This window comes from Selaginella moellendorffii, unplaced genomic scaffold (genome assembly GCF_000143415.4).
Source record: "Selaginella moellendorffii unplaced genomic scaffold, v1.0 SELMOscaffold_3, whole genome shotgun sequence".
NCBI lineage: Eukaryota > Viridiplantae > Streptophyta > Lycopodiopsida > Selaginellales > Selaginellaceae > Selaginella > Selaginella moellendorffii.
In genome coordinates, this window is record NW_003314264.1 from 3,097,185 (window position 1) to 3,125,151 (window position 27,967).

At 51.1% G+C, this 27,967-nt stretch overlaps 12 protein-coding genes and 1 pseudogene across 16 annotated transcripts; 4 read left to right on the plus strand and 9 right to left on the minus strand.

Moving 5' to 3' along the window:
• Positions 1-159: 159 nt before the first annotated feature.
• On the plus strand, positions 160-1,870 carry LOC9655306 (acidic repeat-containing protein). 3 transcript variants are annotated; one of them, XM_024668560.1, is made up of 6 exons: positions 160-227; positions 279-396; positions 458-494; positions 561-721; positions 803-1,504; positions 1,560-1,870. In XM_024668560.1, exons 1-6 carry the CDS (start codon positions 172-174, stop codon positions 1,689-1,691), a joined length of 1,206 nt encoding a protein of 401 aa, XP_024524328.1. In that variant the 5' UTR covers positions 160-171; the 3' UTR covers positions 1,692-1,870. The 3 variants fall into 3 exon arrangements, with proteins under 3 accessions (XP_024524328.1, XP_024524326.1, XP_024524327.1); XM_024668558.1 differs by having other exon boundaries at positions 803-1,823; XM_024668559.1 differs by having other exon boundaries at positions 458-491; positions 803-1,823.
• A 1,703-nt stretch (positions 1,871-3,573) lies between these two features.
• LOC9643595 (pentatricopeptide repeat-containing protein At4g02750) lies at positions 3,574-5,184 on the minus strand. Its single transcript, XM_024668495.1, has one exon. The coding sequence runs from the start codon at positions 5,182-5,184 to the stop codon at positions 3,574-3,576; it is 1,611 nt and encodes a 536-aa protein (XP_024524263.1).
• Positions 5,185-5,465: 281 nt separating this feature from the next.
• Positions 5,466-6,881, minus strand: LOC112344193 (pentatricopeptide repeat-containing protein At4g02750-like). The gene has a single exon (XM_024668496.1). It carries the CDS (start codon positions 6,879-6,881, stop codon positions 5,466-5,468), a length of 1,416 nt encoding a protein of 471 aa, XP_024524264.1.
• On the minus strand, positions 6,801-7,551 carry LOC9655307 (putative RING-H2 finger protein ATL37). The gene has a single exon (XM_002963732.2). The coding sequence runs from the start codon at positions 7,504-7,506 to the stop codon at positions 6,985-6,987; it is 522 nt and encodes a 173-aa protein (XP_002963778.2). The 5' UTR covers positions 7,507-7,551; the 3' UTR covers positions 6,801-6,984.
• Positions 7,552-7,974: 423 nt separating this feature from the next.
• LOC9655308 (serine carboxypeptidase 24) lies at positions 7,975-9,782 on the minus strand. Its single transcript, XM_024668497.1, has 9 exons — positions 9,539-9,782; positions 9,373-9,474; positions 9,222-9,311; positions 9,069-9,161; positions 8,933-9,012; positions 8,495-8,861; positions 8,328-8,397; positions 8,172-8,277; positions 7,975-8,118 (listed from the first exon to the last, which is right to left on the minus strand). The coding sequence occupies exons 1-9, from the start codon at positions 9,780-9,782 to the stop codon at positions 7,975-7,977; spliced, it is 1,296 nt and encodes a 431-aa protein (XP_024524265.1).
• A 459-nt stretch (positions 9,783-10,241) lies between these two features.
• On the plus strand, positions 10,242-12,029 carry LOC9655309 (pentatricopeptide repeat-containing protein At4g02750). Its single transcript, XM_024668498.1, has one exon. The coding sequence runs from the start codon at positions 10,242-10,244 to the stop codon at positions 12,027-12,029; it is 1,788 nt and encodes a 595-aa protein (XP_024524266.1).
• On the minus strand, positions 11,733-14,751 carry LOC9643596 (kinesin-like protein KIN-10C). 2 transcript variants are annotated; one of them, XM_024664896.1, is made up of 15 exons: positions 14,622-14,751; positions 14,361-14,570; positions 14,135-14,300; positions 13,869-14,066; positions 13,618-13,810; positions 13,347-13,552; positions 13,030-13,289; positions 12,897-12,973; positions 12,610-12,845; positions 12,505-12,551; positions 12,419-12,440; positions 12,296-12,364; positions 12,197-12,235; positions 12,077-12,147; positions 11,733-12,021 (listed from the first exon to the last, which is right to left on the minus strand). In XM_024664896.1, exons 2-14 carry the CDS (start codon positions 14,567-14,569, stop codon positions 12,091-12,093), a joined length of 1,779 nt encoding a protein of 592 aa, XP_024520664.1. In that variant the 5' UTR covers position 14,570; positions 14,622-14,751; the 3' UTR covers positions 11,733-12,021; positions 12,077-12,090. The 2 variants fall into 2 exon arrangements, with proteins under 2 accessions (XP_024520664.1, XP_024520657.1); XM_024664889.1 differs by having other exon boundaries at positions 12,610-12,848.
• A 95-nt stretch (positions 14,752-14,846) lies between these two features.
• On the plus strand, positions 14,847-15,437 carry LOC9655310 (metallothionein-like protein 4B). The gene is made up of 3 exons (XM_002963340.2): positions 14,847-14,968; positions 15,042-15,092; positions 15,163-15,437. Exons 1-3 carry the CDS (start codon positions 14,910-14,912, stop codon positions 15,308-15,310), a joined length of 258 nt encoding a protein of 85 aa, XP_002963386.1. The 5' UTR covers positions 14,847-14,909; the 3' UTR covers positions 15,311-15,437.
• A 195-nt stretch (positions 15,438-15,632) lies between these two features.
• On the plus strand, positions 15,633-17,229 carry LOC9643597 (F-box/WD-40 repeat-containing protein At5g21040). Its single transcript, XM_002963341.2, has one exon. The coding sequence runs from the start codon at positions 15,656-15,658 to the stop codon at positions 17,057-17,059; it is 1,404 nt and encodes a 467-aa protein (XP_002963387.1). The 5' UTR covers positions 15,633-15,655; the 3' UTR covers positions 17,060-17,229.
• Positions 17,230-17,273: 44 nt separating this feature from the next.
• Positions 17,274-19,321, minus strand: LOC9643598 (L-type lectin-domain containing receptor kinase IV.2). The gene has a single exon (XM_024664857.1). It carries the CDS (start codon positions 19,253-19,255, stop codon positions 17,342-17,344), a length of 1,914 nt encoding a protein of 637 aa, XP_024520625.1. The 5' UTR covers positions 19,256-19,321; the 3' UTR covers positions 17,274-17,341.
• A 97-nt stretch (positions 19,322-19,418) lies between these two features.
• On the minus strand, positions 19,419-21,127 carry LOC9655311 (actin-related protein 7). The gene is made up of 7 exons (XM_024664942.1): positions 21,029-21,127; positions 20,747-20,971; positions 20,355-20,496; positions 20,034-20,278; positions 19,796-19,982; positions 19,674-19,744; positions 19,419-19,611 (listed from the first exon to the last, which is right to left on the minus strand). The coding sequence occupies exons 1-7, from the start codon at positions 21,110-21,112 to the stop codon at positions 19,459-19,461; spliced, it is 1,107 nt and encodes a 368-aa protein (XP_024520710.1). The 5' UTR covers positions 21,113-21,127; the 3' UTR covers positions 19,419-19,458.
• LOC9655312 (E3 ubiquitin-protein ligase COP1) lies at positions 21,123-23,886 on the minus strand. 2 transcript variants are annotated; one of them, XR_002991051.1, is made up of 13 exons: positions 23,510-23,886; positions 23,367-23,444; positions 23,148-23,303; positions 22,832-23,098; positions 22,633-22,769; positions 22,504-22,569; positions 22,366-22,444; positions 22,150-22,305; positions 21,997-22,095; positions 21,812-21,936; positions 21,579-21,758; positions 21,414-21,524; positions 21,123-21,350 (listed from the first exon to the last, which is right to left on the minus strand). XR_002991051.1 is itself a non-coding variant. In XM_002963737.2 (13 exons), the coding sequence occupies exons 1-13, from the start codon at positions 23,771-23,773 to the stop codon at positions 21,201-21,203; spliced, it is 1,848 nt and encodes a 615-aa protein (XP_002963783.2). In that variant the 5' UTR covers positions 23,774-23,886; the 3' UTR covers positions 21,123-21,200. The 2 variants fall into 2 exon arrangements, 1 of the variants encoding a protein (XP_002963783.2); XM_002963737.2 differs by having other exon boundaries at positions 21,832-21,936.
• A 609-nt stretch (positions 23,887-24,495) lies between these two features.
• Positions 24,496-26,253, minus strand: LOC112342742 (annotated as a pseudogene).
• Positions 26,254-27,967: the final 1,714 nt, after the last annotated feature.

Genomic DNA, 27,967 nt, shown 5'->3' on the forward strand with positions numbered 1-27,967 from the left:
CACCGCGCGTTGGAGGTGATCAAAGGAAGAAGAAATCGAAGCTCGACATTGTACGGATATAATCATTCCGTACTGTTACCGCTAAGCTGGCATTATTTACCTAGCTTTCTTCGTGCGTGCGCTGGGACAAGTAAATAGCCGAGGTGATCCAGAAGCAGCGGTAGAAGACCAATGACGAGAAATGGAATAGATCGCGAGAATTTGATTTTCCTGTTGATCAATGCCAGGTTTTGTTCGCTTATATTTGTGTTGTGGTAACAACGGGACGAGTGGGGTAGGGTTTTTGGCGATGCAATGCTGCGCGTCCCGGGGGTGAGTCTCGTCCCCATCGCCGCGATCCAGGGTGGGAATTCGAGGCACAAAGCGCGAGATTTCGCTGCGCGATCCTCCTACCTGGTTTGTGGATCTGTCGCGAGAGAGAAGCAATTGCGACGTTTGCTAATGTTTGCTTATGTAGGGAAATGAGAATGGTGGTTCCGCGTCCTCAGAGGGTGGTAAATCTTTCTTCGTGGCTCGATCGATTCGAGGATTTTGCTCTAAAGATCCTATCTTCCTTGCAGGACGCGACGGAGTGACGAGGGTGAAGTTCGTGCTACAGAGACAATGCATGTTTGGCGAGCATTTCAAAGTGATTGGCGGCCATCCAGCGCTGGGGGAGTGGGATCCCAGGGCAGCGATACCTCTAGAGTGGTCTGATGGTCACAATTGGACGACAGAACTAGTAAGCACCACTCTAGGACGTAAGTGTGGAGTGGATTTCTTCGTTTCTCTTCGTCACCCTCATTGCGTGTTTCTTGCTCAGGACGTGCCACAGGGGAGCGTCTTCGAGTATAAGTTCGTATTGCAATGTCAGAATGGATGGATTCACTGGCAGCCCGGCCCCAACCGCGTCTTCTCGACGCCGGAAAAGAAGCCGTCGCTGGTTGTCTCCCAGACTTGGGATTTTGATGCCAAGGGTATGGAAGACGGCGACGCCACTGAAGCTCGAGAGGAAAGTTTATCAGGTGCTGAAGAAGCTCGTGGAAAGAGCATGCTAGAAACTGAAGCTCCACAGGAAACCATGGCAGATACAGAAGCTCGTGGAAAGAGCATGCTAGAAACTGAAGCTCCACAGGAAACCATGGCAGATACAGAAGCTCGTGGAAAGAGCATGCTAGAAACTGAAGCTCCACAGGAAACCATGCCAGATACAGAAGCTCGTGGAAAGAGCATGCTAGAAACTGAAGCTCCACAGGAAACCATGCCAGATACAGAAGCTCGTGGAAAGAGCATGCTAGAAACTGAAGCTCCACAGGAAACCATGCCAGATACAGAAGCTCGAGAGGAAGGCACGGCCTTGGCTAGCGAGGGTGGAGATCAAGCAGCCATTTCTTCCCTGGAATCAAGACAGCTTGGTGAGCAAGCAGGATCAGACAGTGAACAAGAAGAACAAGAAGAACAAGAACAAGCTTTTGAGGCCTGCATCGAACTCCCTGATACTCTTCCCAATTTCGACAGCGCGAAAGTATGTTGCTTCTTTCTTTTCCTTTGCTTTTGGTGGCATGAGCTTTGCATTCCAGGAGAGGGATGTGATCGAGGTGCAAGTTTCAGAGGTTCGTGTGGAGCCTCAGCTCCAGCCTACAAAACTCACCGTGTGGCAGAAGGATCGTACCTGGTTTTCAAAAGTGCTTTCATTCGTTTTTAAAAGATGACAAGGTCTCGTGGTTTACTTCTGTGTTTGCGAGATCGTTATTCGCATGAAGTCGATGAGCGCACAGAGGCGGCCAAAGAATTTAGTGTCGAATGCCGCATAGGAGTGTAATATCTTAACTCATCTTCGCAGACGCCGAGAGATTTAAATATCTATAATAATGATTTTTTTAACCACGTCTTGATGTTTGCTCTCAAGGTTGTTAATTGCAGTGTGAAGCGAAGAAAGTGTTATGAATGTCTAGATCTGGCCAAAAAAAAAGTTTAAACGACAAAGGAAATCCAATCAATGGTATTCTAGTATTACTAAAGCATCCAAGAGGCTTTCAAAAACTAAATTGGATACTAAACTGTGTAGGGAGTTGGGAGTTTCATTAGGATTTACAAACATCTCACTATCATTTTCTTGGGCGAAAAATAAAATTTATTTAGCCATATTCTAAAAGTTTCAAGAAAGATGAATCTTATAAGCCTTGGAATGTACTTCAAGCATGAATTCGAACTATAAACTACAGATTCCACTAAAGAAAAACATTGTGGGCCCAATCACACTCCAGTGACCTTGAGGCTAAGAAGAACAGTTAGTGAGCCACTCCTCTTGCTGCCTCCCTATTGCTCCCTATTGGACAACGGTCATTGAGTGTCAATGCCAGTTAACACATTGCATGTATAGTTGAATGGCATTGTAGAAGGTAAATGTTTTTTTATGTGTTTGTAATGGGATTTTGTAGCTAGATATACCTTGGCTTAAGGAAATTATTATGCTTATAATTACTTCTTCAATTCTTCTTTAGATCTGGTTAAAGTGGAATACAACAATAACTGTTATATCTGTGAGCCAATACATGTAGGCCCAAGCATGTTGAAACACTAACTAGTTTTTTATTTCTGTCATTTGGATCTCTAAGATAATCTGCATCTGCAAATCAAATGATTTGAGAGCTCCCCTTGTCACCTGTGTTGCTGAGTACAAAAGACCCAAGTGCTTGTCTCTGCAAGGTAGTGAAAAAATTTCATTGGAGCAATTAGCTGGACAAGCAAGAAGTAGTCCATGGTGGCAACCTCAACAACATGAATCATGCATCAGCCATCAAGCAAGTTATCTGGCTCAGTAAATTATTTCAGGACTTGGGAGTTGCACACACCTCTACACCGACTCAGCTCTACAATGACAATTCCTCAGCTGTGCAACTTGCTCACAATCTTATACTTCATGGCACAAAACACATTGGGGCCAGATTTCACATTATGTGGGATCATGTCTCCTGCCAGCAAATATCTCTCAACCACACCCTGCTGACATTTTCACTAAGGTTTTGGCACCACAAACTCTTGGAAAACACTTGGCTGGGCAGCCAAGTGTGTTTTACGCTTCTTTGTTTTCAGACAGCATATTCTCAGAAACTGCCTTTTGCATTTATCCAGGGAGACATATCCATCGAACTTTTTCCTGCGCTTATGAATGGGACAGATCCTTGTCGCTATTTTTTCAGGCTTCTTCAGCACTACTCGCGTTTCATGATCAGCAGCACGGGACTTCGACACAGAAACGATTCTAGCAGGGTCCGCCGAATGCAACTGGAAAGGTAACTGCTCGGTTTTTAACATGATGTTGGAAATGATTCTTCTCCTGTCAAGTAGCCAGACAATGTCCCAGTTTTCGAACTCAGCCCGGAAGTTAAAAGCGGGACCGAACAGCTGAATGTTTACGCCACCTAGACTAGATGGAGATGAGAAACGAAGAAAGGAGATTTCAGTTGTAATTGTTCCAGTAAACCAACTCTCGGCTGTTGATGACGACGCTGTTCTCATAGAGGGGCATCACACGAGCTAGAGCAATGAGAAAACAAAATCCAAGGGATATTTTACAGGAAAACTTCCATGCTATGCCCTGGCGTGGACGTTGGAGAGCAAAACGAAGGGGCCACCATCCTGGTTTTCCAGATTGTGAAGCTCCGTGGCTGCCAAAGATGCCTTTTGGACGTTTCCTTGCAATCCACAGGCGCTCAACACCGATCTCCACGATACAGTGCCAGGCTCAAAAGGCATCTCTAGAACAATCTCCTGTGCATCCCCAATCCTGCCCAGCCTCCCCAGCAGATCGATCACGCAGTTAAAGTGGTCGACCACGGGAGCAATCTCAAAGTCGCCAACCATGGACGAAAACTCACAGCACGCGGTGGCCAGCATCCCGGCATGGCTGCAGACGGATAGAACACACACGAAGCTAACCTCGTCCACTTCGATCCCTTCCAGCTCCATCTCCTTGAACAGCTGCAGCGCCTCCGCCCCTCGCTCGTTCTGCGCATACGCAGCCAGCATCGAGTTCCAAGCCACTCGGCCGCGATCCTCCATTCGATCAAAGATCTCCCTGGCGGCCTCGGGACACCCGCATTTCGCAAACATGCTCACGAGCTTGGTGTCGATACCGGCGTCCGGCGGATGGACGAGTTCTTCCACGATCATGTGAATAATCTTGGCCTTCGTAGTGCAGGCGAGCCCGGAAGACGCATCTATGACTCCCATCAGTGCGGACTTGTCCGGATCGACGCCCTCAATCGCCATGCATTGGAAAACTTCGAATGCATCCCTGCTATGTCCGTTCTGGGCATACGCCCAAAGCATGGCCGACCATGTCAGCGTGTTTCGAATCGGCATGGATTGGAAGATGGAATGCGCTCGCCCCGGCAAGCCGGCCGATCCGTAAGCTGCGATTGCCGCCGTTGAGGATGCGACGTCCCACTTCGGCATCCGGCAGTAGACAGCCTCCGCGTGAGCAAACTCCCCGTTCTCGGCATCTGCTGCAAGCATAGCGCTCCAAGAGACCAAGTTCCTCTCCGGCATGCTCGTGAAGAGGTATCTAGATTCCTTCAGATGCTCGCCCTTTCCTAGAGCCGTGACCATTGCTGTGCTAGAAACTACATTGCTATGTGGGATCTTGGCGTAGATCTCTTTCACTTGATCCAAATCGCCCGCCTCGGCAAATGCCGTAAGAAGCGCGTTCCAAAATGGAAGATCTCTCCCGGTCGCCTGATTGAACAGCGCCATGGCCCGATCCAAATCGAGATTCCGAGAAAACCCCAGCATCATTGTGGTACACGACACGGCGTCTCTTTCATCCATCGCCTCGAAAATCACCAACGCGCTGGCAAAATCCCCGTGCTCCACAAACGCGCTCATCATCGCGTTGCAGCTGGGCACATTCCACTGCGGCATCCGGTGAAATATCTCCTCCGCTTCTCTGAGATTCCCATTCTCGGCGTTCGCGACGATCATCGCCGTGCAAGGCACGACAGTGCGCTCGGGCATGGCATCAAACAAGATTCCCGCCTCTAAAAGATTCCCTTCCTGGGCATATGCTGTCACAACGATGCTCCACGAAACGACGTTGGCGACGGGCATCCGTGCGAATAAACCGCGCGCCTCATCCACATAACCGCGCGCGCCATACGCCGTGATAACCACGTTCCAGACGACGATGCTGTGCCCGGGCATCTTAGCCAGTATATGCTTAGAATCAGCAAGATGCCCATTATGGGCATATGCCGTGACAAGGATTGTCCACGAGTAAACGTTTCTCTGGTGGATCGCATCAAATACTTCGCGCGCTTCGATGACGCTGCCACAGCTGCCGTACATCTGGACGAGAAGATTCCCCACGAATCTTTCTCGATCCCGGCGACCGTGGCGGGCGAGGAGAGAGTGGAGTTGCCTGCCCCTGGAGAGCGATCGCGCGCTGCCAAATTGCCTCAGCAGCTCGGCGCAGCGCTTCAGTTCTAGCTGGGGATCCGGTTCCTGAAGCTCGATTTTGGCTGCAATTGTAGCAATCGATCTCCGGAGTCCCATTCACTCCATGGTTGAGATCTAGGGTTCTCTCGTCGTGATCCAGCGGCGGCATTGGCAGCTACCAGGCTCTGGACGAAGAAATCTCTTTGGGATCCAGTGGTAGCGAGGAAGATCCTCCATTCCAAGCTCCCAGCAGCAAAGGGCATACTGGCAATGAGCTCGGCGGCATCGCGCGCGCGTCCTCCTCGGCACAGCGCATCGATCACACAGCAGTAGTGGCTCCTCCAAGGTGTGATTCCAAAATCCGTGCTCATGGACGCGAAGCAATGCCGCGCCGCCGAGAATCTGCCGTCCCGGGCCAGCGCCGCGAGAACAGACACGAAGCATCCAGCGTCGGGAAGAACCTCCGCCATGAGCTTCATCCCATCGAAAATCTGGAGCACTCTTTTGGAATCTCCACTCTGGGCATTTGCTGCCAGCGCGGTGTTCCACGCGATTTCATCCTTTTGGCCCGGCATTGCGGAGAAGAGCTCATTCATCGATCGGGTGTGTCCAGCCATGGCAAGCGCCACGAGCATCGCGCTCCAAGAGAAGAGATCCCGGGCAGGCATCGCCGCGAAGAACGAGCTTACCTCTTCTAGATGCCCCGTTTGGGCAAATGCCGAGATCATGGAGTTCCAGGAGACAAGATCGTGAAACTCCATCGAATTAAAGATGTGCTTCGAAGATTCTATTTGACCGTTTCGCGAGTACGCAACAAGCATTGCATTTTGTAGTGCTAAATCGTGTTCGTGTGATGAATCATAGATCGCCTTAGAGATCTCCAAATCCCCGCTCTGGGCAAGGGCACTAAGGATTGCCGTCGAGGAGATCAAGTCCCACTCGGGCATGGAAGTGAAAACCTCCTTCGCCATCTCGCAGATGCCAGATTTTTCGCACGCTTGTAACAATGCTGTCCAGGAGATCAAACTTCGCATCGGCATCGCCAAGAACAGCGCTTCCGTTTCCTCCAGATGCCTCGCCTTGGCAAAAGCGCACGTCATTGCGTTCCAGGTGATCAAGCTCCGGTCCTCCATCTGATCAAACACCGTCTTCGCGGCGTCGAGATCGCCGTGCTGTGCGTGCGCGCAGAGCATCGCGGTGGCGGATATGAGATTCAGGAGCGGCATCCGGTGGAAGAATTCGGCGGTGTCGTGGTAGCAGTCGTTTGAGACGTAGGCGACGAACATAAAGTCCCAGGAGAAGGAATCGCGCGCGCCCATGGAGTCGAATATCCTCCTCGCGTTCCTGGCGCTCCCACAGCGCCCATACATTGCTATCAGATGGTTGCAAAGGAAGACATCGCAATGCTTGAGCTGGATCTCTTGCTCGATCCTCTGGGCTTGGCTCAAGTGTGAGCATGTCATCACCAATCTAATGCATTCCTCTCTATCCATACTAAGTAGTTCCATAGCAAATCAGCAAGAAGTTCTTTCTTCTTCCTTCCTCTCCCTTCATTTCTTCAACACTCTACACTCTTGCTCTGCAAATTGGACAAGAGGTGCTCAGCGAGAGCCACTTTTGGATGCACGGCGAGTGGAAGCTGTGCGAGCATTTGAGAAACATCCGCTCGCCCACCATTCGATGAGCAGGATCACTCTCCTCTTGCAATTCACCTAGGCATATAGCGCAGCGCTCGTCACCAATGATTCTTCTTGATCCCGCGGCGATGGAGGGCTGGATGGAACAATCAAGCATTTCCAAGAATGGCCTTTCTGTCCCGTGGCGAGCGGGAAGAACACCAGTTATCCTGTGCTCCTCCTCTCCGATGAAAAAGCTGTGCTCCAAATCGAGCTCAATCTCTTCTTCGCCACGGCAATTGAGAACTCCTTCCAGAGCTGATAAGCTGAGCAACACGTAGGCAATAAGCATCGATCCCAGCGCTGCTACTCCAATTTGGATGAGAATGTAGCCCTTGGCAAACGGCAGCAGCACCATTGCCAGCAGTAAGCACACAAGGCTGGCGCCCATATCTTGCAGCATTTCAACCATCTTCTTCTTCTTGAATCTCCTTCTTTGCAAGCTAGTTATTTTGGAGGACAAGAAGCTTCTAATGCAGCCATTGAGTTCTCCTTCTTCTTTGATTCTGTCACTGGATAAAATCCTGCCAAATGCGAGTGAATGAAGAATCGCTGGGAAAGATCAGGATCAGTGATCCTGGTCGCCTGGCTACAACGAATCCCATATACAAGACTTTCAAAGATTGCGAGTGTCGCCAGTACTCTATACACTGTCCCTGATATGTTTTCTATGAGTGTAATTTCACGGTGCATTTATTTATGGACATGGTGTGATGGTTCGTTTTAAAGAACCCTCTTGCGTGTCTTGGAATATATAACCACGATTTCAACCATGAACACTAAAGAAACATCCTAGTGTCACGCTTTGATTTTTCAGGTGTTGAGAAGATCATGTAAATAAAAACTCTGTAATTTGCTTTCCTGTTACATGCCAATACAATCAAAATGTTGGAAGAGGTTTTCCAGCTAGAAAGCTTTGGAACATTGCGAGCGCTGGGCCTGGTCGATCCGTGGGAACCATGTGGCCGGCTCCTCGAATCGTCGCAAACGTGAGACCTTCGTATACCTGAGTCCATCCTCCAACCTTTCAAACACACCCCCCATGTTATAATCGACCAATTGAAGTTAGAAACCAACCTCATCTTCGTAGTCCCACGTATACCAGGGCGTGTGTACGGTGAGATTGAGAGCATCGATCCAGCTTCGGCTTGATAGTGTGGACACAACGGAATCCCAATCTCCACTGGAAAGTAAAACCAATGCTTAGCAGCACAAAACAAGTTAAAGAGGTACCTGTAAATCCAGATTCTTATGCCGCTTGTAAGAAGCTTTTTGTACACAGGAAGCATAGAACCATCAAAATCTGACCTCGAATACCCAAAGTTGATAGTGTCGCTGGACAAAAACACGTTTAAAACTTGGACATTTCTTTGAGCGAATATTGATTTACCTGCACATACTCCAATCCACAGGACGCCTCGCGACATGAAGGGCTTCCTGAACGTCGTGCGAGTTGAGGAACGACCCTATCCAATCTTCGCAAGTATCGTACACTCTCCGCAGCAGATTCTTGTGAAGGTCGACGTCACGTCGACGGTTTCTCACCTGGATGGTGCAGTCGTCCCTGTACACGTTGTACGGGTTGATGAACTGCGTGAGCCTGTTGATGCCTTGGTTTGCGGCGCTGCACTTGGCGGCGTCACCTTTCGGGGAGAAGCAGTTCTCCATAGCCTCGCTGTATATGTCATCGGAGATGATCGAGTGTGTGTGCAGGAACTCGACGTTCCCGGGCAGCTCAAACTTGCTGTCCGTCCAGGCATTGCCAATCTGTGGCATTTGGATCGAGACAGCGTTAGTGTGATCGAACTGACTTTAAGTAAAGATTAGATCTAGCATACCGCGATTCCTTTGAAGTTTATGGAGCCGCCTTGAGAGTTGTAGCTCAGGATCTTTGATGCCAATGTTGGAATGTAATGCCCTGTGCCGCGTTTTTCAACACCACAGGTCTAAAGCATGATCCACTCTCGAGCTTACCTGCATAGCTCTCCCCAGTCACGTAGAAATCGTTCTTGGAATACTCTGGGAAAATTTTTAGCCACTCTATAAGAAACTGTAAATTCTGGTCGGCTGTAGAAACAAATTATCAAGTGTTAAAAGAATAACTGAAAAGAGGTTAACGAAACAAACCGGTGTTATCATCTGTATATGAATCATCAGAAGAATTCGAGTATGAGAAGCCCACACCGGCAGGGGACTCTAGAAAAATGATATTTGCATCTGCAAGTAGAGATTGGCAATCTTGTTTGCCAGCAATCTATTAAATTTTGTATGATCTTACTCTTGTTCCATGAGTATGCGTTGAGCTTGAGACCATTCTGCGACGGCCGGAAAGGTCCGAGCTCGCCAAGAGCACCCGATCCGACCGAAGAACAACCGGGACCTATACAAGCAAAAGCTCTAGAGATTCTTAGCAAAAACGAACCGCGTTTTCGTTCTTTCTTTACCTCCATTGAGCCACAAGACGAGAGGTAACGAAGATGGAGCGTTGCTAGTAGTGTCTGCCTCGAAAAACCAATAGAAGAGTGCCTTGCCTGACTTGATTGGAATGTTTCCAGCGTAGTGTTTGAATCCAACTTGTGGCTGTCCCGGAAGCTTGGTGACAAGCTGAGATGGATCTGCTGCTAGAGAGAGTGAAATTGCCAGGATCGCAATTGTGGAAGCTGCAAGCAAAGAGCTTTGAGCTGCCATGATTTGTTACTCTCTGATTGGTCTTAGTGACTTTATATATACATTTTAGTATGAAAGATTCAGTACTCAAGAACACCTTACGAATCCATTCTCAATAATTTGTCGCCAGATGTTACAAGATTTATCTGTGGATGTTTATAAAGTAAGATGGATTCTTTCTTTGCTTGATTCTCCATTTGGAGAGATTACGCCAGCAAGATGGTCAAACTGGAATGTTTGACAACGTGACAAATCGGTGATTTGCAAATTATAGTGATGCTTTGGCAAAGTTTTCCTCCATCACTTAGTAGATTTGCTCCGGCATTTCATCGAAGAGTCCCTTTGGCCTCTCTGTGCGTAGGCTGATACAGATTATGCGCGTTCTGTGCGTAGAGCTCGTTCCACCCATCGCATCTAAGGCATAGCTTATCCGTTTTAAGCAAATTTCGTTACGTATGGAAGCATATTCTCCTTCTTCCAATGCCGGAAGCGCAGCACGACATCGCGCAGCTCATCAGGTCTTGCGGGAATTCCAGAAATCTCCTGAGGGCACAGGAGCTCCATCGCCGGATCCTTGCGGAAAACCCACGCGACAGGTTTCTGGCCAATTTGGCGATCGAGATGTTTGGGCGATGCGGCAGCCCGGAGGACGCTCGTCGGGTGTTCGATCGGATTGAGAGTCCCAATACGTTCTCCTGGAACATCATGATCTCGGCATATGCCCACAATGGATACGCCACCGAGGCGGGAGAGTTCTTCGCCCGAATTCCCCGCCCGGACGTGATCTCGTGGACGGCCATGATGAATGCATACGTGGAAGCCGGTGATCTAGCCCGAGCTAGAGTAATATTCGATCAAATCCCTGAGAAGAATCTTGTGTCGTGGAACGCAATAGTCGCAGCATATGCCATAAACGGGCATTTGCAAGATGCTAAGAAACTCTTTGATAAGATGCCCGTGAAGACGGTAAACGCGTGCACAGCGATGGTGGAGGCTTACGGATCCAACGGCGAGCTACACAAGGCACTCCACGTGTTCGAATCTGCACCGGACAAGGACACCATCCTGTGGAACGCAATGATCCAGGCATTCATCCACAACCAGAATATCCCCCAAGCCAGGAGGATCTTCGAATCGATGCCCAGGAGAGATTCCTCGTCCTGGAACACGATGCTGGCCGGCTACGCGGGAGCGGGCGATCTGGGGCAGGCCAAGTGGATGTTCGATGCCAATCCGACCAAGACCGTTGTTTCGTGGACGGCCATGATCACGGCGTACGCCTTGCACGGACTCATGGAAGCCGCCATATGCGTGTTCCGCGCGATGCCGTACAAGGACGTGGTCGCCTGGAATGCGATGCTCCAGGCGTTCGCGGACAATGGGGATCTCCAAAGCGCGCGGATGATCTTCCACCAGATCGATCGCCCGGATCCGGCGTCCTGGAGCGCGATGATCGCGGCGTATGCCCAGCACGGGCATCTCGACGACGCGCGGCGTGTCTTCGATTCCATCCCGGCCAGATTGCTGCGCCGCAGCGTCGTGCCGTGGAATGCGATGCTGGCGGCCATCGCGCAGCTCGGCACCGCAGCTGCGGCCGTGGAGTTCTTCTCCCAAATGCCCACCAAGGACGTGGTCTCGCACACGCTCGCCATCGTCGCGCTCGCGCGCAATGGCGATTTAAACGACGCCAGGAGAGTTTTCGATGCGATGGAGAGGCGAGATCTCGTCGCTTGGGCCGCGATGCTCGCGGGCTACGCTGGAAATGGGCGATTGGACGAGGCCGAGGCGCTGTTCCAGAGAATGCCACAGAGCAGCGTTGGATCGTGGAGCGCTGTGATCCACGCGTGTGCGCAAAACGGGCAAGGGGAGGCGGCGCTGGATTTCTTCCGGAGGATGGAGCAAAGAGGAGTGGAAGCTGACGCGCTGGCGATCATGGGAGTTCTCGCGGCGTGTAGCCATGTTGGATCGGTGGAAGAAGCGTGCTACTATTTCACTTCCATGGAGATTGACAGGGAGATCCTTCCCAAGTTGGAGCACTACCACTGCATGGTTGACGCGCTGGGACGGTCGGGGAGGATGAGAGAGGCCGAGGAACTTATCCACACCATGCCGTTCCTTCCAACTTCTATATCGTGGACGACGCTTCTGGGAGCTTGTAAGATCCACAAAAACGTCGAGCTTGCCGAGCTTGCTGCGGAGAACGCTCGCCGGCTCCAGCTACAGAACATTGCGTCCTACGTGCTGCTCTCGAATTTGATTGCTGCATGATACGAGATCAAAACTTTGAAACGGTGCAGAACCACACGAGAACGAACCTGTTTGTGTAGTTTCACTTTGGAGTGGCACAGATCTGGCGGGTGATCGTTCCATTGAATAACGCACACGCCTGAAAGAAGAAAGCGTTTACTTCTGCGTGGAACAAAGTCTCAACATACCAGCTTCGCACTAAGTCCGATCTTATGAAGGTCCTGGAGCTGAGAGTTTACACGTATACCACCTTGAGTTAGTATGTGACATTTGCTAGCAAGTCTAACCTCCTTGATTGGCGATTTCTCATTTTCCCGTAACTGTAGTATGTAGTCCGCTCTCTTTTCTCCAATACCCTGTGAGGTGCTACTGCTTAGAAAGTGTTACAATTTGTTAAAACTCGAGCACACCTTAAGCGCCAGCAATTCCTCTCTATAAACCGAAAGATCAGCGAGTTAAAGCTCATGCAAGAGCGAGTCAATACAAAAATGAGTACCTCTTTCCTCTGTTTAAGACTTGGATGTATTCCTTCATTAACGTATCCTGTCCAGTTTTTGCATGGTTAGAAAGACCGAGGAAGGGTAAGCGACAGTTTTATTACCTGGACAAGCTGGCTTCGCATGTTAAGCTTTTCCAATGGTGTCTGGCTCGAGGACGAGTCAGGCAGGCACTGGAAAATGGGACTTAAGTCGAAACTTTTTTCTTGATTGGATGGAAGAGGAGAGAGCGCCTCACGCATGGAAGTTCCTAGACAACGAAGCTTTGCACTGAGCGGAGGAGATTTCGGGCTCCCGAGGTTGAAAGGAGAAGTTGGAGCCACGTTTTCTTTCTCGAATTCTTCTGCATCACAGTGGAGTTTCGGTGGCGAAAGCATTACAATTTTTGTACCTGTATGTGCTCCAGTCTGAAACGTAGGCAGTTCTTTAAAAACTTGGAATTTCAAGCCCGTGTCTGTCCGGAACCGGCTGCAAAAAATCGAAAGAGTCAAACCATAACCCGGTACAACTCTTCACTTCTGAACCTGACTTCTGATTCCTCTTTGCAAGATTTTTGCAGCGATGACTTTCCCTTCAGACCCGCTGGGGTGGATCTTTGCAATGGGGAGAATAACCTGGCTGGAGATTTTGCGCAGTTCTTACTTCTTTCCTCTCGCCAAGCTTTAAGTTTTGCTTCCATGTCAACTTTCTCGTGTGGATCGTCTTCAGCGAACTTATTCACTATCTGTCTTGACTTTGCGGCAAGATTTAAGGTATGTATTGCTTCTTGATACGAGCCCGGGTTCTACTGAATATAAGGTTTAGTACGAAAGCATTTTGTAAAATTGCCAGCAAAACTTACCAGGCATGCAATCATAATGGCACAGCTTGTTCCTCCCAGCGAGTCTTGCAAGATTCGTGTCAGCTTGCTGTCCCTGTATGGTATCCTAGTTTCTTTCGAGTTCAGCGCACAAATCACGTTTGAAAGAGCAAACAATGATTGATTGATACGACTGCTTTCGGCTAAACGGACACCTTCATTTCCAGACCGACGATTATCCTCGTTTCCTGAGACATCAGGCAAATGCATTGAAAACTTTAAAGCATAGAGATCGTTAGAAGCGATGCCATACCTGCAAGATCAATAAGGTTGAGCTTCCCGACTGCCATCTTCTCGATGTTATCCAGGTTTCCAGTTGTTACTGACACAGTCAAGATGGCATGACTTCGACTAGAAACGTCATTTAGTTCAGTCTGGCCCGTCTTACGGCCGGAACAGCCTTTTAAATACACCGCTTGAAACTCCTCGATATCTTTAACAAGAACCTGTTTGAGAATTGAAGCTTTGAACAAACGACGAAAGGGACAAGGAACTATGCCTTACCTGGGATAAACCGCGAAGCTGAATATGTCCGTGGATATCATCCATCACAGAAACTTCCATTCGTTTTGGTTCCAAAAGGTCATAGCAGCGATCCATATATATCTCACAGTATGATACATTTATGGTGGCCTCCACCGCATTTGCTATGGAGAGGATTGCTGCCATAGTTAAGGGAATGAGCCCATCTTTTCCCACTCCCTGGAGAGGAAAAAAAAGAAGAAGAAAAACTTGATTCATTCACAAGGAAGAAACAAGAGAAACCTCACCTGCATTGTGTGGGTTTTGCCACTGCCAGTAGCTCCATACGCAAAAACCGTAGCGTTGCAACCACGGAAAAGTATCGGAACGATTGGTTCCATCTCCATCTTAAATATGTAGCTGATATGGTCCTCGGCTCCATAGCAAAAGTCGAGCTTGTAAGTCTCTCTCCTACTGTTAGACAAAGAACACACAAAGTTGCCAAGAAAATGGAAGTTTATCCTCTTTCCTTACCCAGTGATCTCGTTCTTTATGTGAAGACTACTCGATTCCGTGTCATTGTCCCTGCTAATGCCAAGACAGGAATTCTCGCCTTCTTCCGCGGACAGGAACGGCCGGATCCGGCAAATCACGCGAATCCTCGAGCTGGGCGCGTTCCTGGCGACCCTCGCGGGAGTCCCCACCAGGGATTTGCCGGGCGTCCGGACCCTAGGGCTCAACATCCTGGAAGATCTTTGAAACTAGAGGAGAGATCCAGCGCTAGAAATCGCTTACCAGCTTGAGGAATTGAAAGAGTAGCGATCGAGCGCCTCTTGGTCAGCGTCCTCGCCGGTCTCTGCTCACTCTGAATTCCAAGGCGCCATCGCAACGAGGGCCGTTGGATGGAAACCGGCATATTCCAGCGATCGAGAGCCGCGACTAATTATAAGATTAGCATAAAAGTAACCCTTTCCTACGGTATAAAAGCGAGAGGGGGTTGCCATTGGCTCGGCTATCGGCTATTCGGCAATAGGTTTTTGAGAGGAGAGAGAAGAGAGAAGAGAAGGGAAGAGATCAAGAGAGATGGCACGCACTGAGGGATGTGGCTGCGCTACTCCATGCCCTTGCGGCGACGCTTGCAAGTAATCTCTCTCGCCCCCTCTCCCTTTTGCCCAAGCTTTAGACACTAATCGCTGTGTGTGCTTTCATCTATAGGTGTGGGATGGACAAGGAGAAATCGTCCGCTCCAGGCGCTGAGACCTCATCGTAAGTTTGGATCGTGCTCGAATTCGCGGCCCTTTTCAATCTTTTGATTGATGGCTTTGGCTTTGCGCAGATCGTTTTGCAGCTGCGGCGAGAAGTGCAGCTGCGACCCTTGCTCGTGCTCCAGGGTGAGCGCCTCGGGCGACGGCTTCTGCAAGTGTGGCAGCGAGTGCAAGTGTGACAAGTGCTCCTGCGCCAAGTCGGTGGTGGCGACGGCGTGAACCAAGTGTCCTGAGCGTACTCCATGTAAGAGGAAACATGTGTTCCCTGTTGTCTAGAGGACAGTTTATAAAAGCTTGTACTTTCTAGCTTCTTATGAATCAAACAAAAGTTCCATCGTTTTCCTTATAACTTTTCCTTAGTACATTCCATGTTTTAAGCCCACATCAAACTCATCATAAAAATAAAAGACCAAACATGCATATCACACACTTGTACAGGCCAAAACATTTCACTCTCATAGTCATCGGTCAAACTCAAAAATGTCAACGGTCAATTCTAATATTAGGGCTCTTAAAATCTAGGATCCCTAAAACGCGCGGGTTTCTTGAATCTAGGGCTGGTGTATGGAAGAGAGGCATGGCGCACGGCCGCAGCACCAGGTGAGTAGTAGCTCCGGGGGATCCTACGCGCATCCGCCGGAATGCCGCATCATCGACCTCCCCCCGGTGGTAATCCTCGAGATTTTCCGGCATTTGGACCCGCGGGAGCTGTCCGTGGTGGCGTGCGTGTGCCCGCTCTTCCGCATCCTCGCCTCGGACAGCCACGGCTGGAAGGAGTACTACTGCGAGCGATGGGGGCTGCCCGGCGCCGTCGCCCCGGCGCACGAATGGAAGCAGCTCTATGTGGCCAGGGAGACGCGCTGCAAGGCGCTGCTGGGGCGATTCAAGCTGGATCTTCTGTGCGGCCACACCGAGACCGTGAGGGCGGTGAGGATGGTACCGGCCAGGAACTTGGTGGTGTCTGCCGGATACGACTCCTCGGTGAGGATCTGGGATGTGGGCGATGGCCTCCCGGCGGCGTGGTCGCAGCCGCTGGGTGAGACCATTCGGGCTGTGGCGGTGGACGGTGAGCTCCTGGCTGTTGGTGGGAGCTCCGTGGTGAGAGTCTGGCACGCCAGCCCGGGTTGCTCCCACCTGTTTGATCTGGCGAGGAACTCGAGCGGGCGGTTCCTGCGTGGACACTCGGGTCCCGTGACGTGCCTGGGCCTGGACGCTGGAGCTCTATACAGTGGTTCCTGGGACATGACCGTGAAGATCTGGAAAAGGCACCGGCTGGAGAAGTTCTCGCAAAGCTTGCACCACTCGGACTGGGTCTGGGGCCTGGTTGCTCGCGGGGAGTGTGTGCTGAGCACCTCCGGCAGTGATGCTTACTCCTGGGACGTGGAGACCGGGGCTTTGCTGAGGTTCCGGCCTTGCGTCCATCGAGGCAATGCTCTTGCCGTGGAAGGCAGCCGGACTGGAAGCTTTCTCATCACTGGCGGAGAGGATGGAGCTGTGCGGGTGTTCGACAACAGGATTCCACCGTCGGTGACTCTGGCAGGAGAATGCAGCGAGAATGACGCGGTGGCAGCATGGCTTCCCCACTCGGCCGCAGTGAATTCTCTAGCTTTTGACGATCCTTCGCTCGTCTCGGCCTCGGCGGATGGCTCCATAGCTCTCATGGACCTGAGGCACGTCATGAGGAAAGGAAGCATCAAGTCGAGAGCGGCAGCCACGGTGAAGCGGCCCTACACTTGCGTGGTGAAAGGAGACACGGTGCAAAGGATGCTGTCCAGCGGTGGCTCTTGTGCTTACTCGGTGGACATTGGCTCGGACAGGATTGTGAGTGCCGGGGAGGGGACGGCGATCAAGGTCTGGGACTTCTCCCAGGCTCTCGAGTTTGAGAAGAAAACACAGGCGCTTCGAAGCGTCCGGAGAGAGCAGAGAGCTCAGCGGAAGCTCGCGATTAAGAACAGGAGAAAGGAATGACTATAGGTGATGCCAGGAACTTCGGTTCAGCGATAAAGGGGATCGACTACACAAAGTTGGTAACGCTCGAGATCGATCTCAACTCACGGACATTATTTCAAAACAAAATGGTCTTGAAGATCATGCTTCTGGAGATCAGTCTCCATTAAAAAAACAAATTTTCTCAATCATTACCGAAGATGTAACTCGAAGATCATGCCTCTGGGAATCAGGCTTCCAACAAAAAACCAAAATTTTCAATATCTTAGAAGTATCAAAGCGAAAGAACACCTTGTACGTGAGTCAATCACGAAGAACCCCGGAAAGAAGGTTGCGAACCTGTCGCATTGTTGGCCTGTTTCCCGGATTGCTATCTACGCATCGCAGCGCCGTGACAAGCACAGTGGTAGCCTCCTCCGCGTTGAAAATTCCCATGAGCCTTGGATCCACGACACCCAAGAGCTTCCCGGCCGCGTACTCCTCCTCCACCCATGGCAGCAGCAGCCATGCTTTGTGATCCTTCTCCTCCTTGGAGCTCCCAATCACGCGCCTCCCAGTCACAACCTCGAGCGCCACCACGCCATAGCTGTAGACATCCGACGCGGGCGTGAACTTGTACGTGACCCCGACCTCGGGCGCGATGTATCCCAGCGTCCCCGCGAGCGTGGTGACGCGTGCGCTCACGTCATGGCTGGCTGTGCGCGCGAGGCCAAAGTCGCCCAGCCTCGCGCGAAACTCGTCGTCCAGCATCACGTTGCTGCATTTCACGTCGCGGTGGATGATCTGCTGCTCCCAGTCCTCGTGGAGGTAGATGAGCGCGGCGGCGAGGCCCGAGAGGATCCGGAGCCGCGCGTCCCAGAGGAGGAGCAGCGCGTCACCTTTGTGGAAGAGCGCCGACTCGACGCTCCCCTGGGGCATGTAGTCGTAGACGAGGACGAGCTCGCGGTGGTCGCGCGCGCAGTGCCAGCCGCGGAGAGGGACAAGGTTGCGGTGGCTGAGCTTGCTGATGATCTGGAGCTCCGCCAGGAACTCTCGCTCGCCCTGGTGCGAGTCCCGCGCCATCTTCTTGATGGCCACCGGGGAGTTCTCGCCGGGGAGGATGCCACGGTAGACGCTGCCAAAGCCGCCTGTGCCCAGGAGGTTGTGCTCGCTAAACTCTTGGGTGGCGGCGGCGAGCTGCGCGTAGGGGATCTCGTGTGGCAGCGGCACAAGGTCCTTGGACAAGCTCTTCTTCTTCTTCTTCTCGGATGGGAAGCCAAGTTTGCTCCAGGGATTTTTGACAAGCCAGCTGACGACAGCGAGGAGCAGCAACGCGGCCAGGAGCGCCAGGAGTGATGCAGTGACGATGAAGTAAACCTTGAATCGATCTTTCTTCTTTCCACCATCGACCACTGTCACTGGTGATGGAGAAGGAATCCTCTCCAATCTGCTCGAGAAGTTCCAGGACAGGATCCGGTGGAAGTCGAGGTTGGCGGTGCCAGAGCCGGCAGAGAAGCCCACGTACGAGACATCGCTGACATAGGCGCACAAATTCACGCTGTGCTCCAGCACCGGGTCGCCCAAGTTCCGGAATGATGGGTCGGAGGAGACGAACACTCGCAGCCTCTGCACGGCGGCATCGTAGTCGATCCTCGCCGCGACGGCACCGAGGCCAAGAGAGATCCCCCGCGGATAGAGCGAGCTCGAGTTCACGGACAGGATCCCGTTGATGTCGAGGCCGACGTGGTTGTCATCGATGTCCTGGAACGCGGGATAGTCTGGTGGAAAGTTCCTGAAAGTGTCGAATTCCACCGCGACGATGCGGTTGCTCGCGCGGCCATTCGCGGAGGGATCGAACAAGCCCAGCCAGCGGCCAAAGCCAGCGGAGGAGGTGGCGACGAGGTTAGGGGCGATAGTGAACGCGAGGCCATCGGCATTGACCTGTGTGGAGTCGTTCTTGGTGATGGCGAAGACGAACTCGGTGGAGAAGGAGGCGCCGGCGCCGGCGGATGCGTTGCAAAGCTGGATCTCCTGCCGCTTCATGATCCTGCCATAGCTCGCCAGGCGATTGCCGGTGAGCCGCAGCTCGCCATTGTTGAAGGTCGCGTCGCCAGTGGCCAGAAACTCGTTGCGTGCCTGGGGCGAGAAGTTGCTGTATGTGAAACTTACGTGATCATCAAGCGCTGCTGTTGCGCCTAGTGCCACGATCGAAAGCACGATCGCCAGAGCTTTGGCCATGGGACCAACCAACGCTAGAAGAGCAAACTCGTGCGTGGTCGACACGGCTAGACCGATGTTGAAGCGTGATCTAATACTTTGAAGGAGGTCCTGGGTTCAATCCTCGGCCTGTTCAAGTCCATTTTCCATCGTCTCTTTTGTTATCGGTACCTTGACAGGATAGTTCCCGGAACTCGAGCCTTTTTTAATTAGTGAGCAATCTGTTAGTAACACTTTCGGTGGACGATGTTTGGCCCATACTCATCGTAGTCTCCCTTGGTGAGATGCTGGTTTTGAGGGAACACCACCTTGGCGAGGATGGCGCCGCCAATCCATGCCGAGTATTGCAGCGTGCGCTCTGGCATGTACTCCGGAGGCTGCGAAAGTGGAGAGAATGAGAAAGACGAAAGCCAGAAAAGTTTCACTGCTTTTTTTTTACCTTCACTACGGAGGGCCGCAAGGAGGGAGTTCCGTGAAGAGACACCTCCTTCTGAAAGCGAGCTTCAAAACCTGGGAAGTGCTTGGAAGGTGAGCTAGGAAAGAACAAAGATCAAATCTTGCCTTTCATCGTTGAAGTGCCTCCACACAGCACAATGTTCTCGATCAAAGGCTTCTGGCATTCGGCGGGAGAGCAGAGGGAAAGGCTTCTCACAAGCTGCTCTGTGATCCCATATTCCTGGATTTCCACAAGTGATGGCTGATAGAGCACCTCACCAAGTGTGTATCTTTCACTTCCAACAGAAATTACCTGTCTCCACAAACACGAGCTATGAAAACATACACAGCAGCAAAAGCTTACCCGACCGTCAGGTAGCGTGTGTTCTATGACAGATCCATCAGCCACCTTCTTCTCGTAATCCACAGAATCGTCCAGACTCACTGCTACTGCTTCTTTGATCTGCTCCAGCGCAAAACCATCCAGCTTCGTGTGAGGATTGGACTTGGCCAGCTTAGCCCCGAGGAGCTCTGTCAAGTCCTGTCCAGCGTACTCGAACCGCTTGACGGCGTTGTGCTGGATTCCACCCTCCCACACGGGCGCAATATCTGCAGCGAAAACAAGTCTTGTGCACCATTCGTTACATTGTTACACAACGTTACCAGAGCCACTGTGAATGAGTACCTATTTTCCCATGTCCGACGTCCACTGCACAGCCAGAGATGCGTCCCACAGCATACACGGACAGCACTGGTTGCTCCACGGCATAGAAGCCATTCACATTGAAAGTTTCAAACATAAGTTGGACGGTCTTCTCCCTTGCAATCTGTCACAGAAAATCAAGCATGAGTTTCAAACAGTTCACAGATGCCATGACGATGACAAGGAGTCCAAAAAAAAAGCGAAAACCATGTCCATGACTTGATACAAAGAAGAAGTCATGCAAAAAGATAGAAGAACAAGGATACCGAAAACCATGTCTCCCTAGCTACGAGTGAACACAAAGAAGTCAGTCATACAAAATGAAAGAAAGAAGAACGAAGGAAACAAAGAAAGGACAAAAGAAAGAGGCTTGCCTTTCGTGTGAGCAGTGAGTCGGCAATTAAAATTTGGCCCTCGTTTCCAACCTCCCAGCCCAGGCCTGTGTAGAAAACATACCTCCACAGGTCTTCCATGGCTTCCCAGTCATGGATAGCTCCTCTCTCGATGGGATTCACGGCATTCTCCTTCCAATCGTCTCCATTCAAGTCGATCTTGTCGATGTCGCCCTCGTCCGCCTTGGTCATTGCCGTTTGCATCACCTACAGGCGGAGCGCAAGCATCTAAACCCAATGCCGATGGATTCCTAGAGTGATTACCAGCTGAGGATCTTGCTCGGGGATCGCGAAGCCGGCCTTGAGCAGCCTGGAGCCGGCGTCGATCACTATCGCCTCTGCTGCCATAGCGGACAAGAACCCTAAATTCTCTCGGTTTGCTTTATATCTCGCGTTCGATTCTCCTGGCTAACAAAAAGCTAACAAAACTTCGTCGTTAGGCGGCCATAACTAGAACTTTGATGGTTCCCTGGCTATTGGCGGCTAACAAAGTTGGACTGTCGCTCTTCCAACACACGGCGCTGATGAAATGCAATGAGTCGTCTAAGCTTCCAAATCGGTGTCGAGTTGCTGGTCTAGAGATCGCCTGGAAAAAAAAAAAAGTATGAGAAACACTTCCGAAGATGAGAAGAAAAATTCGCATTTTTACCTTGTGATACACGAACACTTCGTTGGTTTCACTTCCACAGGTTACGTAGTCACTGTTACCGCTCAAACCAACGAAGTTCCTCTCGTTGATATGCCCAGTTAGCGTTCTAATCTGCATGGAAGCTAGAAGTTTAAAACAAGAGCTTCAAAACAAGAGCGAGCTTACCGGAGTGTTGGTTCTGACATTCCAGATCCGCAAGGTGCTATCAGTCGATGCGGACACGAGCTCCTCCGGCGTGATGAACTTCACGTACGAGACGGTCTTTTGGTGGCCGCTAAAGGTGTGGACTGGCGAAGCAGGAGAGCGCAAATCGTAGTAATGTATGCGGTGATCGGCCGATCCAACCTGCAAATGCTTGGAAATGAATAAAACACCACTGCACCAAACCGATAACTCACAAGAGATAGAAAAAGAGTACCGCTACAAAATTGCTGGAGCTGGGATTGAACTTGACGCAGCAGATGTTGGCTTTCATGTCGATTCCCATGACGCTGCTCTCCTGTCGAGTAGACCACACTTTGAGCTGCAAGTTTTTCTCAAAGTTAGATGGAAACAAAGAATTTTCAAAAAGATACGTTCTAACCTTGCCATCGTCACTGCCAGAAACAAGTAAATTGGGATCGGTTCTAGCAAAATCGACACTCCACGCTCGCTTGGCATGCTCTTCGTACTCCATGATACTCTGAAATCAAGATAGGAACGGATGATAAGATTCAAGCTCTCTAACATTCATTACCTGCGCATTATTCACGTCCCATATGGTGACACTCCCATCGTAGTCGCTGCTCGCAATGTGGTGTTTGATGCATTTGTTCCAGCTGAGGCAGCTGAGCTTCGCACGCGAAGGGATCTCCATCGCCGGATAATGCACGTCCGCGCTGCTATTAACAACCTGTAACCACACCTTCGGTCAGGAGTGACTTAAGAAAACAATGGTAAACTCGTTACTTACGGCAGAGTACTCGAACACTTTTATCCTACGGGACACTCCCGCAGTAGCGAAGAACTCGTCGTCCCTGTCAAACTCTATGCTGCGAACAAAACAAGCGTTCGTTTTTCTCAGTTCTTAGAAACTAGCTTTTACGCAAACCTGGAGACTATATTGGAATTCTGGAAAAGATCAGGATGTCGTACTTCAGCGACCACCCGGAGCTGGCTGCGGTTACAAGAGATCCAAAGATGTAAATCCGAGTCAACAACAAAACTAGCTTTACTTCACCTGTATCGCGTGAAAGAATTAAGAACGGCTTGGAAGTCTTCCAATCCTGTGGCATGACTCGACAAGCTCTCGCCTGTCTCACTAGGATCTTGTGATTGCTTTCGCTTTTGCAAATAACAATCTTGCAGGTCTTCAAACTGTGCACCACACACAGAGGAAGTTGGCCGACTGTTACAATCAAGAAAGCCAAGGAGCATACCTGAGAAAGCACTCGCCTCTTTTTCGAAAGAACCTCACTTTCTCTCACTCCAGACGTTCCCTCGTCATCAGTTTGCGCTCGCTTAAGACGAGCTTTTTCTCCATCCGGGGATCTCCCTTCCGCTTCGGACGCCTTGGCGCGACAGCGAGAGCTAGGAAGCTTTTGGTGAACAGGCGACGCATGACGTTCTTTGGATTTCTTCAAGCTAGTCGCCTGCTTTTCAACAGCAGCAATGTCTTCCTTGAGCCATTGCAGGTCTGTTTGTATCTGAACGAAGAAAACGTCGTGAGTAAGATCACAGGTCCGGAGTTCTCACCTCGTTTAACTCTTGCTGCTTCTGTTGCCTTGACCGCTGCAAGAAATCATGCAAGACCTCCAAATTTGTTTCAGCCTCCTCCCGTTCGGCCTTGCGTTTCTTTTCAGTCAACAAACTCAAAAGTGTATCGATGTCTTTCATCGAGATGTCTGCTCCCTGAGAATCACAAACAAAACATCAGCACAATCACTAAAAACCAAACTTTTCGACAAAAAAGACCTGTTTGAGAGCAAGCCGCAGGTGCTCTCCCGGTGACGCAGAGCTGGCAACTTGGCACACACTCGCCTTCCTCAAAATCTAGAACAGAGGAAACCATGGAACATCAAACTTCCGAGCAAGATGGCAAAACAAATCGATGGTACCTTGTTGAGAAGGAAATTTGGGTAGAGCTGGCCGCTGGTCAAGTAAGCTCCACAGCAGGGACAGTTGCTCTTGATGTTTAGATGCGTCATGATGCACATATAGCAAAAGCTGTGGCCGCAGCTCGTCAAAAACGCGTCTTTGATCGTCTGGATGCATATCGGGCACAGGAAATCCCTGTCGAGCTCGAGATTGTAGCTGGAGGCCTCGGTTCTCGTCCCACACACGGATGGAACTTGGGCAGCGTCAGAGGGGCGAGCTTGCATCTCCGTGAGCCTCTAACATTCTCTCGCCTTAATAGGACGAACTTACAAGACCCCGCACTTCTTCTTTTCTGCCTTCTTCGTCTTCTCGCCCGTCCCGCTCTAGGGATTATTGTTGTGTGAGAGCGAGGAATGTCGGGCATATTCTAAGGGTGATTACGTGGCCGGCCGTGATTGGAGGACATCTCAGGTCGGTAAGAAGCCACGATAAGGGCCATCCCGCCGTCCAGGCCCACGTGGTGTCTACCAGCTTCAACTTCGTCAAACCAACCAAGAGTCAAGTCAATGCGTAGAAACAGTAGTCTCACAAGAGATGACGGTGTGAAATGTGCTCCGGAATGTGCTCTCTAGCTTTTGACGATCGTCTCGGGCTCGGCGGATGGCTCCATAGCTCTCACGGACCTGAGGCACGTCACGAGGAAAGGAAGCATCAAGTCGAGAGCGGCAGCCACGGTGAAGCGCCCCTACACTTGCGTGGTGAAAGGAGACACGGTGCAAAGGATGCTGTCCAGCGGTGGCTCTTGCGCTTACTCGGTGGACATTGGCTCGGACAGGATTGTGAGTGCCGGGGAGGGGACGGCGATCAAGGTCTGGGACTTCTCCCAGGCTCTCGAGTTTGAGAAGAAAACACAGGCGCTTCGAAGCGTCTGGAGAGAGCAGAGAGCTCAGCGGAAGAACGCGATTAAGAACAGGAGAAACTAGTAGGTGGTGCCAGGAACTTCGGTTCAGCGATAACTACACAAAGTTGGTAACGCTTGAGATCGATCTCAACTCGACATTATTTCAAAACAAAATGATCTTGAAGATCATGCTTCTGGAGATTAGTCTCCATTAAAAAACCTAACCTCCCACGCCATAGCTGTAGACATCCGACGCGGGCGTGAACTTGTACGTGACCCCGACCTCGGGCGCGATGTATCCCAGCGTCCCCGCGAGCGTGGTGGTGCGTGAGCTCACGTCATGGCTGGCTGTGCGCACGAGGCCAAAGTCGCCCAGCCTCGCGCGAAACTCGTCGTCCGGCATCACGTTGCTGCATTTCACGTCGCGGTGGATGTGCTCCCAGTCCTCGTGGAGGTAGATGAGCGCGGCGGCGAGGCCCGAGAGGATCCGGAGTCGCGCGTCCCAGAGGAGGAGCAGCGCGTCACCTTTGTGGAAGAGCGCCGACTCGACGCTCCCCTGGGGCATGTAGTCGTAGACGAGGACGAGCTCGCGGTGGTCGCGCACGCAGTGCCAACCGCGGAGAGGGACAAGGTTGCGGTGGCTGAGCTTGCTGATGATCTGGAGCTCCGCCAGGAACTCGCGCTCGCCCTGGTGCGAGTCCCGCGCCATCGTCTTGATGGCCACCGGGGAGTTCTCGCCGGGGAGGATGCCACGGTAGAAGGTTGTGCTCGCTAAACTCTTGGGTGGCGGCGGTGAGCTGCGCTTAGGGGATCTCGTGTGGCAGCGGCACAAGGTCCTTGGACGAGCTCTTCTTCTTCTTCTTCTTCTCGGATGGGAAGCCAAGTTTGCTCCAGGGAATTTTAACAAGCCAGCTGACGACCGCGAGGAGCAGCAACGCGGCCAGGAGCGCCAGGAGCGCCAGGAGTGATGCAGTGACGATGAAGTAAACCTTGAATCGATCTTTCTACTTTCCACCATCGACCACTGTCACTGGTGATGGAGAAGGAATCCTCTCCAATCTGCTCGAGAAGTTCCAGGACAGGATCCGGTGGAAGTCGAGGTTGGCGCTGCCAGAGCCGGCAGAGAAGCCCACGTACGAGACATCGCTGACATAGGCGCACAAGTTGACGCTTTGCTCCAGCACCGGGTCGCCCAAGTTCCGGAATGATGGGTCGGAGGAGACGAACACTCGCAGCCTCTGCACGGCGGCCTCGTAGTCGATCCTCGCCGCGACGGCACCGCTGCCAAGAGAGATTCTCCGCGGATAGAGCGAGCTCGAGTTCACGGACAGGATCCCGTTGATGTCGAGGCCGACGTGGTTGTCATCGATGTCCTGGAACTCGGGATAGACTGGTGGAAAGTTCATGAAAGTGTCGAATTCCACCGCGACGATGCGGTTGCTCGCGCGGCCATTCGCGGAGGGATCGAACAAGCCCAGCCAGCGGCCATAGCCAGCGGAGGAGGTGGGGACGAGGTTAGGGGCGATAGTGAAGGCCAGGCCATCGGCATTGACCAGTGTGGAGTCGTTCTTGGTGATGGCGAAGACGAACTCGGTGGAGAAGGAGGCGGCGGCGCTGGCGGATGTGTTGCAAAGCTGGATCTCCTGCTGCTTCATGATCCTGCCATAGCTCGACAGGCGATTGCCGGTGAGCCGGAGCTCGTCATTGTTGAAGGTCGCGTCACCAGTGGCCACAAAATCGTTGCGTGCCAGGCCCGAGAAGCTGCTGTATGTGAAACTTACATGATCATCAAGCGCTGCTATTGCGTCTAGTGCCACGATCGAAAACGCGATCGCCAGAGCTTTGGCCATCGGACCAACCAACGCTAGAAGAGCTAGACCGTGGAGCTTTTAACCAGTGAGCCAGCAAGAGCTGCAATACTTTGAAGGAGGTCCTGGGTTCAATGCGCGGCTTGTCCAAGTCCATTTTCCATCTTCTAGGCTGACAGGATAGTTTCCAACGCGGAGGAGGCTGCCACAGCACGGCGCTGGGTCCCAGGATCCTCCAGACCGCGTACTCAGCCAACAGCCACGCAGATGTGGACTTCAAGTATGCTTGGATGCTGAAACATTCATTGTTTCAGGTCAGGAGCTGGAAAATCTTCTAACTAACCTTCTACTTATATTGGGCACTTGAACAATTTTCTATGAATATTCAAGGATCGAGTACAACACTTGGATCCCGCTGCCACATGAAATCCCTTACGAACCTTTTTGAGTTAGTGAGCAATCTGTTAATAACACTTTCGGTGGACAATGTTTGGCCCATACTCATCGTAGTCTCCCTTGGTGAGATGCTGGTTTTGAGGGAACACCACCTTGGCGAGGATGGTGCCGCCAATCCATGCCAAGTATTGCAGCGTCTGCTCTGGCATGTACTCTGGAGGCTGCGAAAGAGGAAGAGAATGAGAAAGACGAAAGCCAAAAAAGTTTCATTGAGGGAGTTCCTTGAAGAGAGAAAGTGAGCTTCAAAACCTGGGAAGTGCTTGGAAGGTGAGTTAGGAAAGAACAAAGATTAAATCTTGCTTTACCAAGCTTGCATCTCTGTGAGCCTCTATTATTCTCTCACCTTAATAAGATGAACTTACAAGACCCCGCACTTCTTCTTTTCTGCCTTCTTCGTCTTCTCGCAGGGATTATTGTTGTGTGAGAGCGACAGGCATATTCTAAGGGTGATTACGTGGCCGGCTGTGATTGGAGGGCATCTCAGGTCAGTAAGAAGCCACGATAAGGGCCATCCCGCCATCCAGGCCCACGTGGTGTCTACCAGCTCCAACTTCGTCAAACCAACCAAGAGTCAAGTCAATGCGTAGAAACAATAGTATCACAAGAGATGTGAAATGTGCTCCGGGAGTTACAATCGCCAAAGAAAAGGCAACGAGAAGAGGATCTAGGCAAGAAGGTAAACATACATAAAAAGGTGGCCAGGAATCAAGCTCACGTTAGCAGACCTAGGATTGTTGGCAAGAACTTTTCTATGGAGAGATTCATTTGCAGGTGATCGTGCCTCAAGTCTAAGGGAGGAACAAGATCTGCCTTTTGCTTCCACCTGAACTTCTGTTCCACTTGATATGAGTTTGCAGACCGATGCATCTCATTGTTGTCATGATCACTCTTGTTGTCGTCATCTATGACAATAATTGGCAGCTTTGCCTTGAGCTGTTTAAGGATCATATATTCTATCAATGTATCTAAATCATATGAGAATGGGTATGTCTTTGCCTTAATTATTGATCAATCTCCAGCTTTTCTTCTCTTCTTGCCCACCTCAATCATTCTCCTTTAGCATTTCTTCTCTTCCCTATGTGGTGTGGCTGAATGACAAAAGCATTTGTGGTGGGTGAGAAGAAGAGATTGATTGATGTGGGCGAAACTGAAAGAGAAAGTGTGAAGTGATCAATGTGGGCAATTTATTTTAATGATGATGCAATCCAACAATTGTATCATCTCCGTCATAAGTCATTTAAATTAATAATGCAATTTAATTCTTGTTTCGTTGTGTCTTGCACTAGCTACCCTTGTATATTAAGACTAATCCC